At 47.5% G+C, this 16,785-nt stretch overlaps 1 protein-coding gene across 1 annotated transcript in view; it reads left to right on the top strand.

The window, feature by feature from the left end:
• The window catches only part of Nup210 (nucleoporin 210), a 97,942-nt gene that overhangs the window by 15,206 nt on the left and 65,951 nt on the right, over positions 1–16,785 (top strand). Inside the window, 3 exon segments of the mRNA NM_053322.3 lie at positions 8,496–8,592; positions 10,559–10,709; positions 12,252–12,384. Of these exon segments, the coding sequence (NP_445774.1) occupies positions 8,496–8,592; positions 10,559–10,709; positions 12,252–12,384 (381 nt within the window).

Genomic DNA, 16,785 nt, shown 5'->3' with positions numbered 1-16,785 from the left:
AACTAAGCCTTCAGTGCATGGTTGTCTGATACATGCCCCAGAACTTGGGCTGTGGGAGTGCATCCCGTGAATAAACAAGGCATGTGCATGGAATAAACAGCCCAGGTCGGAAAATCCAGAATCTGAAACATGTTCAGTCTTAGGCTTCTTGAAACAGTTGGAAGAGTCTATAAATATCCCCAGATCTGAAAACTACAAAATCAGAATCACCTCCAGTCCCAAACATCTTCAGGTCATTACTGTTTATAAAGCATGGAGGACAGTAGAGCTGGGAAGAAGACCCTGGGGACAGCCGAGGTGGGTGTGCAGGGTGCAGGGTGACAACTCTGTTGTGGAAGACATGGTACCGAGGCGAGTAGTGAGGATTGTGGGTTTACCAGCCATGGGTGTACACTGGGGAAGGGTGGGGCAGAGGCAGAATCTGAGCTGTAACCTGGCTCTGGGAGCCCTGCTCTGGATCAGAAATAGTCCATCTTGTTCTGCTGTGGGCTGCATAGTGAATGTGGCCAAGCTTCTCTGAGTGTATGTCTTTGTCACATCTTTTTACCTGGGACCTTATTGCTCCAAGAAGCCGCAGGTGATGCAGCAATGAGTGGATGAGTCCTAATATAAAACTTTATTTATAAAAGCAAGAAGGGGGCTGGAGCGATGGCTCAGTGGTTAAGAGTCCTGTCTGCTCTTCCAGAGGTCCTGAGTTCAATTCCCAGCAACCACATGGTAGCTCATAACCATCTGTAATGATATCTGGTGCCCTCTTCTGACCTGCATGATGTACATGCAGGCTACATTGTATATATAATAAATAAATAAATCTCAAAAAAAAAAGCAAAAAGGGCCATACTTTCTCTAGGAATTAATAGTTTTCTAACCCCTGTGCTGTCTCTCTGCTTGAAGGTAAAGATTTTTTTTCTACTGAAACTTTTATGCATTAATTCACCTTGTTTTAATTTTTTTTAGATTTATTTATGTGCATGAGTGTTTGCATACATGTATGTGCACCACATGTGTGGAGTACTCACAGAGTCCAGAACCGGACTTCTGATCACTGGAACTGGAGTGACAGTCATGAGCCTCCATGTGGGGAATAGGAACAAAACTTGGTTCCCTGCAAGAGCAGCAAGTCCTCTAACCACCCAGCCATCTCTCCAGACTTGATTCACCTTTTTGAAGAGTGGATTTTGGCTTAATGCACTAAGCTAGTGCCGTCACCAATGTCACTGTCTAATTTTAGAGCCTTCTCACCAGTGCAGGAGGAAACCCAAACCTGTGGATGCTTACAGCCAGCTGACTGTTACCCAGCCCCGGCGCCCCCTCCCACGGCCAGTTTTCTGTCTGCATTTCTTGCTCTGGACTTTTCCTGGAAGTGTGGTTATACGGCACAGCCACAGTCTTCTGACTGCCACCTTTCACTCCCACTAAGCCTGGTGCTTCCAGTTTGTCCTTTTTAGTATCAGCAGCGTTCCACTGTGCAGACAAAGAGCTGTTTCTCCAGCCTTCAGCTGATGGAATTTGGGGTTTCCACTTTGCAGAACTTCTATGTAAACGTATTTTAGGTTCTCTCGAACCTAGGCACAGATGAGTGGGACTGGAGAGATGGCTTAGTGGTTAACAGCCCTGGCTGCTCTTGCAGAAGACCTAGATTTGATTATCAGTACTCACAAAGCAGCCCACGACCATCTCTAAGTCCAAATCCAGAGAGTCTAACACCCTTTTTCTGGCCACCATGGCACACTAGGCCCACAGTCGTACACACAAATGAATGTTTAAGAAGCAGCTGAGTGATGTGCTTTCTGACTGGCTTTCCTCAGCCAGACACACTGACCTTTGTTGTCTGTTTTGGTCCAAGTCTCTTCTGTGAGTGAACTCGACCCTTGTAAGCTTTGAGGACTTCACTGTCTGAGGAGGGTTGTATCTCTTCTAGATCCCTGGTGTTACTCAGCACTAGTTCTGCACCTTAACAGATGTTGTGTGGGAGCCTGTGGGTGCTAGGCCACGAGCAGGTTGGGTAATGCCCATTGTGCAGACAAGGAAGCTGTGGTAACTTCCCTGGGGTGACATGACCCGTAGGGGGCAGAGTGTGCTGCGTGGCTCTGACTTGCTCCCGCAGTACCTTTCCCGGCTGTTGGCCGCTCTTTGCACTTTGCATGGGCCATCTGCCTGCTGTGATCTCCATGTGGTTTGCCTGCCTGAAACTCTGTCGTCAGAGTCTCACACTGTGTGCACAGAAGTGATGGCCCCTTTAAGAGCTAATTCAGACCTAAGGACCAAAGGTGTTCTTGCTGGATTAGCCTAGTTATCATTGTTTTGTTCAATTTATACCTGGGCAGGTCAGCCATTTGCCTGCTTGTGTCTTAGTTAGGGTTTCCATGACTGAGAAGAGACACCATGACCAACTGGGGCTGGCTTACTGGTTCAGAGGTTCAGTTCATTATCATCATGACAGGAAGCATGCTGTGTCCAGGCAAACACCGTGCTGGAGAAGGAGCTGATTGTTCATCTTGACGAAACTACAGCCAGGAGAGGACTGACTTCCAGGAAGAGGAAGGTCTCAAAGCCCGCCCCCACCGTGACATACTTCCTCCATGAAGGCCACACCTACTCCAAAAGGCCACGCCTCTTAGTAGTGCCATTCCCTTTCCTGGGCGGAGCATAGTCGAACCCTACATTCTGCATTCTCACCACAGTTATAACCAAGCAGGTTGTTTGTTGTCAATTAGGCTCATTCGTAGCCCAGGCTGACTTCTACCTAACTCTGTGTAGCTGAGGATGACCTTCAACTTTAGCTCTCCTTCCTTTTGCCTTTTGCCTCTTGCCTCCAGGGTGGTGGAATTATAAGCATGTTTTATCACATCTGATTTTCTGTGGTTCTGGGATTCGAACCAAGAACTTTGCACTTGCCAGTCAAGTACTGTATGAGCTTCCTGATAATGCATCTTGGCATGAGGTCTTCACTAGCTGTGGCAACCTAATCTTGCACATCATCCTCTTGGTACCTTAGCATTCTACTATGAATAAATACCGGAGGCAATCAGCTTTGAAAGAAGAAAGGTTTCCTTTGGCTTATGGGTTCAGAAGTTTCATGGTCGTTTGACCCTATTGCTTTCCAGTATCCCATGCAATGACGTTCCTCCACTCTCAATGGTGCCACAGGCTAATGACCAAGTCTTTGGGATGTCACACTCTGTCTTAGAGGTGTTCTATTTTTGTAAATGAAAGTAGACTAGGACAGGTCCTTAAATGTTCTCCTCCAGCAGCCCTTTCTTCCCCTGCAGTTTTCCTGTGGCCTCGGTGTATAAGAACCTAAAGCAGGCATCAAGTCAGATTCTTAGAGTAAATCATGCATTTATTTTAAAACAATGCTTTGGTTTCCATATAATTTTACTATTTATTATCGATGAAAGCAAATTTGCATACCAACAAAATGGGTGTGCTTGCTCACAGAAAGCGTTAAATCCCAGCTGGGTCTTTGATCTGTGGGACACAGACTGTCCGCTGTACTTTTCAGAGCTGATGAATACTTTGATTTTTGAGGTCTCCGTGCTGAGAATGCTGCTTTTCATAAATACATAGTGCAAGATGGGAGAAATGCATCTCAGGATGTTTTTGAATTCCCAAGCCAAAACTTACAAACCGATTTCCTGTGCAACAACAGTGTTTCGTGGCGAGGGAGAGATTGAGGCTGGGTTTTATAGCTCAGGCTGGCTGCAAATTCACTCTGGCTGAGGATGTCTTATATCTCTGTTCTTCCTGCCTCTACTGCACAGATGCTGGTACCCTCTTGGAACAGTTTTTAAAATAAAAATTAATAACACTATAACCTCAAAGATAATTTGGTATGTGCTGAGGAGTGGCAGGAAAATATGGAAAGTCCTTGTTCTTTTTTTTTTTTTTAAGATTTATTTATTTACTATATATAAGTACACTGTAGCTGTCTTCAGATTCACCAGAAGAGGGCATCAGATACTATTAAAGATGGTTGTGAATCACCGTGTGGTTGCTGGGATTTGAACTCAGGACCTCTGGAAGAGCAGTCAGTGCTCTTAACCACTGAGCCATCTCTCCAGCCCGTCCTTGTTCTTCTTAATTAAACGATTATGATACTTTTAAAAGCAGGAACCTTTGTACGTAAAGTAAAAAAGCTGCATTTATAACACGTGGTGGTCTGAGATCTGAGCCCGATGTGGTTGCCCATGCTTTTAATCCCATCCTCAGGGAGTAGAGGCAGGTGGGTTTCTGTGAGTTGAACACGAGCTTGGTCTATACAGTGAGACCCTGTTTCAGTCAAGACAAAACAGAACAAAAGCTCACCAAAGTCCACATGCTGCATGTTCAGAACCAAGACTGTAGTAAAGCTGTGCGGCTCGAATGTGACATTACACATTTGAGTTTTCACAACTTTCCGCTCGCTGCCCCCGTGTAGAAATGTTTCACTTGTATTTTTTGTGGACCCCACAGTCAGTCATGGTGACATCCCACAGTTTAAGAACTGGGGATGTTGTTAGCAGTGTGTTTCCAGAATTATTTCCCATTCCTCATGCACCACGTGCATCAGTGAAGTGTAACTGAGAATGCTCTGGGTGCTCAGAGACTCCCTGTGTTTGTGCTGCACGTCTGGGATGGAGGGCCTGGGCCCACTTTCTGCTGTCAGAAGCCCTGCATCCTCCGGGCCTTCCTGCTCAGGAGTTCCTCCTCCCTGGCTTCCCAGGTGGAAACTTGTCTTTTCGGCCATGGCCTCGGTGTCCAGGACTTGTTTGCTTTGTTAGGCTTAGCTCTTGGCTTTATTCTTCCTGCTGCTTCTGGACTTTGGAGCCTGTGAACATTGGACACGTATTTGTTCATTTGAGTTGCATGTTTTTCTGTGGCCCTCCTGGGACTAGGACAGAAGTGATTTGTCCTCTGGAGTCTGTGTTCCTGGGTCTCCTGGTTTGTATCTCTTGGTTGGGTCAAGGGCTCTGTGGTTGCACACAGTGGGTGCTCATAGCTACTTCTCAAGTGGAGAAGCAAGGTTTGGGCCTGGTCTGCTCCCCCCCCCCCCCCAGCACGTCACTCTTGGGCATGCTTATGTGGTGCTGCTTTCCTCACTCTCCCTTCTTGGAGGGCTCTGGGCAAGGGAGCTGTAATATGGCTTCCTGTGGTTTATTTTGTCAGGAGTAATTAATCTCCACCCTTCCCATGGCATAGTTTTATACAGGGCTGTGTGCTCAGAAGGATCCAGGCTTGGCTTCATGCTCAACTCGCACTCTCTGGAAGACCATAATTGTGGACTCCGTGGAACAGTGGAGTGTGTTCTGGTGCTTTAGCAGTTCAGGGTGCTGCATCCTTGCCACTTTCATGCATCCTGGAATGGCTTCTCTGCTGTCTTCTCCTGGCTCCTGGTCTCATGGCTCCTCCCGTTTCCCTTTCTCAGTCTTAACCATTCCCTCCCTTTACCTGTGGGAGTCTAGGTAGGGAGAGTTGGGGCATATGCAGGGTAGTGCCATCCATTTAGGAAGGAGAGACGTGACTTGAGTTCTCTAGAGCCCAGCCCAGACAGGATGCAGGGTGCAGTGGTCGGCAGAGAAAGCGGTAGTTGGCTGTGCCTAGCTGTTTGGGCCCCGAGTTGCAGGGTAGGGTTTCCAGGCACCTCTGAGCATCTGTTGTCCCTCTGGTTTAGCTCACATCCTGGGGGAGCATACCCTCAGCTGGTTCTATACCTATCTGCATATGTAGAGAGCCTGGAAAATTCCAATCAGTTTCCCAAGCATATCCTTCTGAGTACATGCAACTTTAAGAATCCCTCTTCTGACTGTTAGGAGTCATCACATCTCTCCTCTTCCTCTTGTGAGTGTGGGCAACCTTGGGGTGAGAAAAGGGGCTAACACCCGAGCCCAGAAGCCATAGGTACAGACACAGACATTCTATGGGACAGGCTCCTCGTGTGCCTCCCCTACCCTCCTTGTTTGTAAGGCCTTCTTGCTCACTGGGAACAGTGTCTTTCTTTCTTAAAATTTATTTTGTCTTATGTTTATGTGTATGTGTGGGTTTGTCCATGAGAGTGCAGGTGTCCTTAAAGGTCAAGACCTGTGAGTTACCCAGTGTGGGTCCTGGGAACCAACTCAGTTCCTTGGTACACATGGCTTCAACCACTGAGCTGTCTCTACAGCCTGCTAGGGATGCTTTCTCGTGAACGGATCCAATAGATCCATACGGTGGTGAAGTTGTGTTCCTATTTTATAGTAGAAAGAAGGGGTCTGGACTGAGGCAAGAGGAGTTCTCAGAGTGTTCTTAGATATGTAAATAGCCACAGTCAAGGTAGACTGCCCACTGGGTTATCATATTGAATGACTGGTATTGATTGTACAACCTCAGGGGTACAGGATATCCTCTTGTCTTGATCAGCATCCTGCAGGGTCAGTCTGCTTGGCTTCACCGTGAGGGAGCTAGAAATGGGCTGGGCAGGGCTATGGGGCTCACCCTGTGGTAAAAGGAGACTCCTGTAGCCTCAGCTGTGTCACAGAGAAAGGGGCTAGGCTGTGAGGTGGCGTGCAGCTCATCCCCCTGTGAAGAGACACCACGACCATAGCAACTTTTATAAAGAGAAAAAATTATTGGGGCTGCTTACAACTGTAAGATGTTTAGATTCTTATCATCATGGATCATGGTGGGAAGCATGGTGGAGTACAGGCAGATATGGTACTGGAGAGGGGCTGAGAGGTCTATATCTGGATTGGCAGGCAGCAAGAAGAGAAGTGAACCACTAGGCCTGACTTGAGCTTCTGAAACCTCAAAGCCTACCCTTTGACACACTTTCCCCGACAAGGCCACACCAACAGTGCTGCTCCCCATGAGTCTGAGGGCCATTTTCATTTAGACTACCACATTCCCCTTCCTCTAGTCTCCCCTGAGAAGTAAAGACAGAGTCCACCTTTCTCTGGACATTTTGCTAAGTATGTTTAATTTGGTCTTTAAAATCAGATATTTAAAACAAAACAAAACAAAACAAAACAAAACAAATAAAAAACCACAAAGATTTAGTGGTATAGTCTTTATTTATGTGTATGTATGTGCCTGTATGAGTTTATGTGCTGTATCACCTGCATGCAGATGCCCATAGAATTCAGGGGGTGTCAGATCCCCTGGAACTAGAGCCACCTGATGTGGATGCTAGGAACTAAACCTGGGTTTCTTGAAAGAGCAGATTCTTGACCTTTGAGGCATCTCTTTAGCCTCTGATTTGGGCTTTGAGATTTTGGATAGAGAAGGTGAGATTTTGGTGTGGTTGGACTAGAAAGATCCTACTGTTTGATTTGGGTCTGAAATGTCTTTTTTTCGGAGCTGGGGACCGAACCCAGGGCCTTGCGCTTCCTAGGTAAGCGCTCTACCACTGAGCTAAATCCCCAGTCCCCTGAAATGTCTCTTATAGGCTCATGTTGAAGATTGCAGGTACAGTAGCAGGTGCAGGAGCAGTTGCAGGTGCAGTTGCAGGTACAGGAGTAGGTGCAGGTACAATTGCAGGTACAGTTGCAGGTGTAGTAGGTACAGATACAGTTGCTGGTGCAGGTGCAGTAGCAGGTGCAGGTACAGTAGCAGGTGCACGAGCAGGTGCAGGAGCAGTTGCAGGTGCAGTAGCAGGTACAGGAGTAAGTGCAGGTACAATTGCAAGTACAGTTGCAGGTGTAGGTGCAGATACAGTTGCTGGTGCAGTTGCAGGTGCAGTAGCAGGTACAGGTACAGTAGCAGGTATGGGTGCAGTAGCAGGTGCGGGTGCAGTAGCAGGTGCAGTAGCAGGTGCAGGTACAGTCACAGGTACAGTTGCAGGTGCAGTAGCAAGTGCAGGTACAGTTGCAGGTGCAGTAGCAGGTGCAGGTACAGTTGTAGGTGCAGTTGCAGGAGTAAAAGCAGCAGTATTCAGAGATGTGGCCTGGGGAAGGGAGGAGCTCGTGAAGGATCTGACTTTGTCAGTGGGTTGATGGCTTCATAATTGACAGACTTGAAGTAATGCACACTCAGGATATGGACCAGGCTGAACAGGCCCTTGGGAACATGCTCTTATGGATAATACTTTGTCTCCATTTCCTCCCTCTGTCCCTGAGTCCTGATTCCAGTATGGTGAGAAGTTTTGCCCTGCCCTCCCTCTGTGGTTCCTGCTGGTGAGAAGTACTTCCATCCCCCTGTGCCTTGAAGGGAGGCGTTCTCTCTTCAGGAGATGTCAAGGAGGGGGATTAATGGCTTAGTTCTCAGTGGCCTCTGAAGGTGTCTATACCTACAGAGGGTTCAAGGTTAAGTGGGGAGGGACAGGCCTAATTTCAAATCTCGGCTCAGCCTTTTATGGTAAGTAGGAAATATCATATTCCTTTGAGCCTTAATTTCCCCTTTCTGAAATGGAGGTCCTGGTGTGCACCTTGCAGGGGTGTGGTGATGAGCACTGTCACTGTGTGTAGTGAAAGTTGCCATCTCCCTGCACTAAGACCCTAGGGGACAAACTTATGTGGTTTCCTCTCTGACTTCTTTTACAGGGAATACCTTCAGTACCCTGGCAGGCCTGGTCTTTGACTGGACAATTGTGAAGGATACAGAGGCCAATGGATTCTCAGACTCCCACAATGCACTACGGTAAGAGGCTCTGGGACAAGGCCTGGCTAACTTTGAACGGAAGCAGGAAATTGGAGGTCCTTAGGCTTCCTCTTGTCACTAAAGAGGCCAGGGCACCACCCGGAATGCCTGGTGCTCACAGTGACTGATTGGGGAAGAGAGTTTAGTGCCCCCAAAGCATATGAACAACTGGCAGCCTCTGTGGATCATCATGGTATATTCTGTGGGAACTTGTTAGAGAAGTTAGGACATCTGACTGGACAGAGAAGACACAGAACTCTAGAAGGTGATCTTGGGGTACAAGGGACATGTGGGTGGCCCTATAGGACAGTACTTCCTTTGTGAATAAGTTAAAATGTGGGAGCAGGGTGGGGAGGCAAGTCCTGGCTAAGAGGACAAGCCAGCAGTAGAAACAGTTCTTAGGATAGGCTGGGTCCCCAGCATAGAGTACAGACAGACTCGGGGAGGGGCCTTCAGAGCATCTGGACTCATTACACCCTGCCCGGCTGCCATCTGGCCTGTCCACCCCAGACCCTTCCACTTTCTGGCTAGGGAAACTGAAGTTTGGAAAGAGTGGGCTTGCTGGTAAGTGTCAGAGTTGGCATTCACTCAGATCTCTATAGATCTGCCTTATCCAGCATGGGAGCTGTTGAGCCCGTGCTGAATCAAATGTATGTTTGACAGAATGAAAAGTTCCTTCTGGGTCTGCAGGGTGGCTTAGTGGGCAACGAAGCTTATCAAGCTGATTTATTTTATATATCTGGGTGTTGTAAGACACACACACACACACACACACACACACACACACACGAGTGTGCACATGTGTGCACTGGAGGTGGAGTGTTAAATAAATGCAATTTTTTTTAAATTTCTTTCCTGAGTCATGCTTCTTACATTGCTGTCTTTTGGCTGGGGTGGCAGCAGAGAAATTCAATTTAAAACCTACAGAACAGACCAGTGCAATGCAGAAAATGTTTCCTTAAATTACTTGAGGGCCTTTGCCACCATGATGTCCTGTCGCCTCTGATTATTTTACTGAGCTTTCACTACCGTTAGGATATTTTTCTTGAGTATCTACAATAAAGTTATCAAGAATAGGAAACTGGGGCTGGAGAGGTGTCTCAGCAGATAAGAGCATTGGCTGCCCTATCAGAGGATCCAGGTTTGGTTCCCAGCACTCACACAGCTGCCCGTAGCTCCAGTTCCAGGGATCTCTTCTGACTCCACAGGCTCTACGTGCACGTGGTGCAGATACACATGCAGGCAAGGCACACATACAAAAAAAAATTTTTTTTAAATCAGGAAATTTACCTACATGCATGCTATCTTCAGACCTTACAGAAGCCACCCAGGATCACACACTGCGTGCTGTCACTTGTCTTTTTTGTCTGTCAGCCTGGGAAAGTCCCTTGTCTTTCTCTGACTTTTGGAGTCTTGACATTTATGAACATGACAGTCCACACGGTATGTGTAGGATACTAGACAGGACCGCAGCATTGTGCACTCTTGCCATGCTCTGTCACTGAACTGCTGGATGATAAACCACAGCCTAGGGTGGTGCTGGGTTATCCTGTGTCCTGCTGGTTGTTCCTTCTTGTGCAGAGCAGGGGCTTATTGTGAACTGCAGGTTGAAAGAGGAACGAAGCAGGAGCCCCATAAGCTAATCTTACGTGTCAGCAATAGGTGGGTTCACCATGTGTGACTTATTTGCTGTGGTGATCAGCATTACTTTGTGTTGGGGCCTTGGGCTTGCCTTTTAATGTGTCTTTTCCTGTGGACCCAGCTGATGGTCTCAGATTCCAGAGCATGTCACCACCCATGGGTGTTGATAGACATGTTCCTGAGTATTGCCAAGCAGTATGATTCATGATGTCAGCATCCCTTATTCTGGGATCCAGCCCGCAGTAGTATATCCTAGTGATGGTGGATGCCACCCTGGGTTCTGGGAAATTCTGTGTTTAGGTCTCATGATGTGTTTCCCTTTCAGAATCCTCACCTTCTTGGAATCTACATATATCCCGCCTTCCTACATCTCAGAGATGGAGAAGGCAGCCAAACAAGGCGACACCATCCTGGTGTCTGGGATGAAGACTGGAAGCTCCAAGCTCAAGGCTAGAATTCAGGAGGCTGTCTACAAGGTGGGCCTGGGTTCCACTGTGCTGTCCCACAGTAGGATAAGGATAACAGTGGATTGCAGATGGGGATTTAGGGTGTCGTGACTTCTATAGCTTTCTGTTTATTTGATTTGTGTGAGCCACGATGTAGGGATGGGGTTGGGGCTCCAGAAGTCAGTGTCTCATGGGTCACAACATCTGCTCCTCAGTCTTGAAGGAGTTACCTCATCTTCAGAAAGTAGTCCTCATCCTGATGCAGGTACACACCTATCGTCTGAGACTCAATCCTGGCCCCAACTGACTCCCATGCTATCACCCATGCTCTAGCTGGGGCCTGAAACTGGCTCATTAGCCAATTGTGGATGGTTGCATCTCCCCACCTCTCTCCAGTTAGTAAAAGGCTTTTCCTGTCAGCCTTGCTTGGCAGCACCGGCCCAGAGTCCAGATCTATTAGGCTATAGGGGTGCTGAAGCAAATTTATGGATTTTGAAAATGACCATAAACCCACCAAGAACAGCCTAAGTATACTGGCCTCTATCAACAAGGATCATTTCTACCATTAATTTTCTGCAACAGTGAAAGCCACAGGCACCTGAGAGATCTGACACCCAGGGCATAGTGGACAGGAGGCCCTGCAATCCTCTCTCAGTCTCTCAAGTTGCTTCCTGAAGACTAGGAACAGAGAACACGCAATACAGGTCATCCTGGACCTCAGAGCAGTGGAGTGAGAGCTTGAGTGATGGTCACCACAGCATCCGTAGGCATTGCTCAGGGTCATCCGGTTTCCTTCTGTGAGGTGACTGTCACTTTAAATCAAGTTAGAGCATGTGTAAGGTACAGTGAGTGGTCATATGCTTTGACAGTTTTGAGTGCATCCTGGTGCCACACCTATGAGGTCCTCCTGGATTCTATGGTGTGGGGTTGCAAGTGATGTCCTGTTTCTCCACACCTTACCTTACTTCTTTATTCCTGTAGGGACATATTAGCTGTATTTGAGCTGTGGGCTAGAATAGAACAAATGGGGCTGTGGAGATGGCTCAGTGATCAAGATCACTCTCTGCTCTTGCAGAAAACCCAAGTCCAATTCCCAGTACCTATATCATTTGGGTCAAAAGAAAAAATCTGGATACTGGATATCTAGCTCCCCCTTAGGCCTCCATAGACACCCATATACATGTGTCATATACACAGAGGCACAAACATGTACATTCAATTTAAAAGAAAACTATTAAAAACAACAGCAAACCAATGGCTTAACAGTTAAGAGCACTTGCTGCTCTTCCACAGGACCTAGATTTGGTTCCCCAACACACACAGCAGCTCAGAACCATCTGTAACTCCAATTCCAGAGGAGCTAACATCCATTTCTGGCCTGATTGGGAATGAGGTGTGTATGTGATGCACAGACATGCATGCAGGCAAAACACCCATACATTAACACCCCCCCCACACACACACACATATACACACCATCATTGCAAAAACAAAGACCCTTTTTTATCTGCAACTCCTATGCTCCCATTCCCCACCCCACCTCAACCTCTTTCCTTTTTTCTCTGTGCTAAGAATGTTCGCCCTGCGGAAGTCAGGCTGCTGATCTTGGAGAACATCCTTCTGAATCCAGCCTATGATGTTTACCTACTGGTGGGGACGTCCATTCACTACAAGGTTCAGAAGATCAGGCAGGGCAAGATTACAGGTACAGCTATGACTGAGAAATCATGTTAGATGCTTCTTTCTTTAAAAACTATTTTTTATGTGTATGGGTGTCTTGTTTGAATGTGGAGTTAGGGTGGGCTCTATGCACATGCATTACCTGAGGAGGCCAGAAGAGGGCAGTGGATCCCACTAGAACTGGAGCTAGCTACTCTGGTAGTGAGACACCATGTGGGTACTGGGAACTGAACCTGGGTCCCCTGTGGAAGGAGCCAGTGTTTTTAACCACTGAGCTATCTTTCAGCCGGTTCCCTTTTTGTTACTGTGATAAAGTACGTGACACCTGAAGTTTACTGCTATAAAGTTTTCGTGTGTACAGACCAGTGGCTTTACATTCCTCTGGTGGCATTTGGTAGCCATCACCACCATCCATCTCCAGAACTTACTCATCTTCCCCAGCAGAACCAATGTCCTCATTAAACACCCCCCTCTCCCTTGCATCCAGTGCTCACAGACATTGTCTCATGAAGTTAACTGCTTTGCTGACCTCAGTTACATGGAGTCCTGTGTGCTCGTTCTGTGATTGGGCTGCCATTGACTGTGCCCTCAAGATTAGTTGCTATCTACAGGGTGTCAGACCACATTTTCTCTGTCTTGGGACAGTTGGCATGGCTCCATCTAGAGCAACGGCAGAGGTGCTGGGAACAGCCTGCCGGCATTGGTTTACCAGGAGCAGAGCCCGCAGGTGGAATCTCCACCATTTTTTTTTTTAACTTCCAACACTGTCTTTCTGGGTGCTATCTTCATGTGTACTCATTGGAACATCCTTTAACTTCCAAAGCTGGATTTAACTATTTTGTTTGAAAATTAGCATCCAACTTACATTAGCTGACATTTTCTTCTACAAATTTATGAAGTCTACAAATTGGGAATTTCACGGAGACTTTCACATTAAAGAAATCTGTGGCTGAGCAAGCTAGCGAGTGTCTCTGATCAGGCCCTCGGGGATGGAGCCGGCAGGTCATGAATATAGATGAACCTGGAGTAGAATACAGGTTCAAAGACAGCTGGGCTACGGATCAAGGCCTTGTCTCAAATAGAAAAGTATGAAGATTCTTTGAAAGTGATCAAAGAGACACGCTTCTGAGTCAGGAATTCTAAACTTGTGGGCGTTTCCCCAGCTTGAGTTTGTTGGCAAAGCCTGTTGTTGCCTGTTTGAATGACCTACACAAACCTAGTTATGTGCATGAATGCCTTCCCTGCATCTGTGTGCTCTGTATGTGTTCCTGTTCCTGCAGAGGGCAGAAGAGGACATTGGATTCCTTGGAACCATCCTTATGATGGTGGTGAGCTTCCATATAGGTGCTGGGGAGGAATCCAACAAGTGTGTATGTGTGTGTGTGCGTGTGTGTGTGTCTGTCTGTCTGTGTGTCTGTGTCTGTCTGTCTGTGTGTCTGTGACTACATGGTGGGGGTTAGTGTAGTGTGGAGTATGGGTGTTTTTGTGCATGTTTTTCTATGTATCACTGAGTGCCTGGTCCCTATGGAGGCCAGAACGGGGTGTCAGAACCCTTGGAACTGGGGTTACAGATAGTTGCGAGCTACCATATGGGTGCTGATAATTGAAACTGGGTCTTTTGGAGGAGTGGCCAGTGGTCTTAACTACTGAGCAATCTCTCTAGCCCCCTCTAATTAACAAACAAACAAACATCAACTACAGAAACCACCAGCTTAGCCAGCAGAGCACCTCTGAGTTTCATCCCAGCCCAAGTCGTTCTTTACATTCTAATGTACTCTTTCCACGATGACTGTCATGGTGGTGGCTGTTGCTGCTGGTGGTGGTGGGGAGGTGGGGGAGGTGGGGAGGTAGTGGTGGTGGTGATGGTTGTTGTTGATGTTGTTGTTGTTGGTGGTGGTGGTGGTGGTGGTGGTGGTGGTGGTGGTGGTGTGGTGTGTACAGACTCCTGGGAGCCCTGTTTCCTTATGCCTGCCCCTGTGTTCAGGACATTTATAGGATTTCTGATACTAGAAGAGTTTGAGGTTCTGTTGAAAGTTCTGACATTCTTTTCTCACAATTCCATGCTGATGCTGCCGCCTGTCACGTCACTTACAATAGGAAGTTTTCTTGCACTTCAGGATCTGGTGTCTTGCTCTGTTTACCATGTTGGCCTTGATCCTGAGTCCCATTGACTGTCAACCACCTCTTACTATTAGTGATTATATTTTTTAAAAATTCTCATCTTCCCAGCTCGTCTCCACTGGACCATTCACTTAGGTTCTGGAGTCTTCTGCTGTATATTGTAACCCAAGAGATTCTCTCAGGTTTGTTCACGCAGCACCCAGGAACACCAGGCTGCTGCGATTCTCCAGTATCACATCCTGTAGAGGGTCCTCAAAACAGTAACTGTGACCTGCCATTCCTCCGGGGAAGTCTACAGCTTTGTCATTGTCCTGGCTAGTGTTTTGTCAACTTGACAAAAGCTAGAGGAGCCTGGGAAGAGGGAACCTTAGTGGAGAAGACAAGGCCATCAAACTGTCCTGTAGGCAAGTCTGTAGAGCATTTTCTTGATTAATGATTATGGTGGGAAGGCCCGGCCTTAGACAGTGCTATTCCTGAGCAGGTGCTCCTGGATGGTGGGGAAAAAGCAGGCTGAGCAAGCCATGAGAAGCAAGGCAGCAGGCAACACTCCTCCATGTCTCTGCTCAGTTCCAACCTCCAGGTTCTTGCCTTGAGTTCCTGCCTGATGTTCTTATATTAGACTATAAGCTGTAAGTTGGTGGGCTGGAGAAATGGCTTAGCAGTTAAGAACACTGGCTGCTTTTCCAGAGGTCCTGGATTTGATTCCCAGTATCTATATGGTGGCTCACAACCATCTGTAACTCCATTTCTGGGTGATCTGACTACCTCTTCTGACCTTCGTGGACGCCAGGCGCTGCACTGGTGCGTTGATCTACATGCAGATACAACACCCAGACACATTTAAAACAAAGATTTAAAGCTATAAGTTGAAATAAACGCTTTCCTCTCCAAGTTGCTTTTGGTCATGGTGTTTATCACAGCAATAGAAACTCTGACTAAAACTCAGATAATGACCTTTTTTATTCTAAAAGGCAGGAGTGGATACAAAGAGAGGAAGGATAAATCTGAAACAAGTCCAAACACATTAGGGCCAGCACCGAGTCCTGCAGTTTAGCTCCAGTGCCCCATGCATGTAGCGGTGGTGTGTCTCGGCTCTAGTGGATTCGGGTAGTCCTGCACCCGTGGCTCTGTGTCCTACCTAGTCTGTCTCTAGGGCTGGCTCTACTGTTGCCCACAGCTTCCCCCTCCTAGTGTCTCCCACCATGGGGTCTCCATTACAACTCAGGCTGCATCCTCATGACTTCATTCATACATTGTCATCTTTACAGCATTTCACTGAGTTTAGGCAGAAGTTCACATGATCCTTAACTCTTACATCTCTTACCTTCTGCAAGTTTGCTAAACCAGCGTCACGGGGATGGTACCTTCACTTGTTGCTCTGACAGTGACTAGACTGACTTGGCCTCAGCTGCCGTGGCTTCTGAGCACCTGGGCAGTAGAGCGCAGTGAAACAAATCGTGGGAGCAAACACTTTGCTAGGGTGCACCGTGGCCACACAGCAGCATACCTGGAGGGCTCGTGCAAAGGTGCACTGTTGGGCCTCACCCCTAGAGGTCAGTGCAGCCGGTCACAGACATAGCTCTACACCCTCAGCCCCCCTTCCCCCATGAGAGGTTCCGTGTGGTGATAGTCTAGAGAGTGTACTCTGAGGACCCCTGATCCAGAAGCAAGTCGCTGGTGACTTTTTGGGGTACAAAGAGAAGCTGAAGGTAGGCAAGTTGCCTCTTTTCCAGATCCCCGTAGGGAGCTTCATTGGCCTTACTTCATTCCAGGACAGGAAGTGGTACAATGAGGCAGCTCTGCGACAGCGAATGAATGGCTGCTTAGGACATTCTAAGGGTGCAGGGGAGGGATGCTAAAGTGGTTAGGCTTGGGGGCCGGGGTGCTGGTCTGCTCCTAACTAGCTATAAAACCATATCTTAGTCTCTGTTTGACGAAATACTCAAGGCTGCTCCTGGATGTAAGACATTTTGGGGATCCAAAAGCACCAGCTGTTGTTCAGCCTGCCTGTTGTTTGCAGCTCCCTTGGCTGCTTTCCCTCAAGACAGGTAGAGCCTGGTGCGGCACCATGTGCAGCAGGAGGTAAGAGAGGAAGCCACGAGCCAGGCCTGCCCCTTTATAACCACCCACTCTTTCAGGAGCTAGCTGGGGTTCCAGACCTAACTTCATTCCTTTCAAGGCCAGGTCCTAGTGACCTAACCAGTTTCCCCTAGGATACATTGTTTTGTTTTTAATTTCTAAATCTTTTCAAAAAATTAAGTTTTAAAAATTCTGTATCTCTTTGTGAGTATATGCACGTGCGTGC

Source organism: Rattus norvegicus, chromosome 4, assembly GCF_021556685.1.
Source record: "Rattus norvegicus strain SHRSP/BbbUtx chromosome 4, alternate assembly SHRSP_T2T, whole genome shotgun sequence".
Taxonomy (NCBI): domain Eukaryota; kingdom Metazoa; phylum Chordata; class Mammalia; order Rodentia; family Muridae; genus Rattus; species Rattus norvegicus.
The sequence above is the reverse complement of the archived record's forward strand: the minus strand, read 5'-3'. Positions and strand labels throughout refer to the sequence as shown.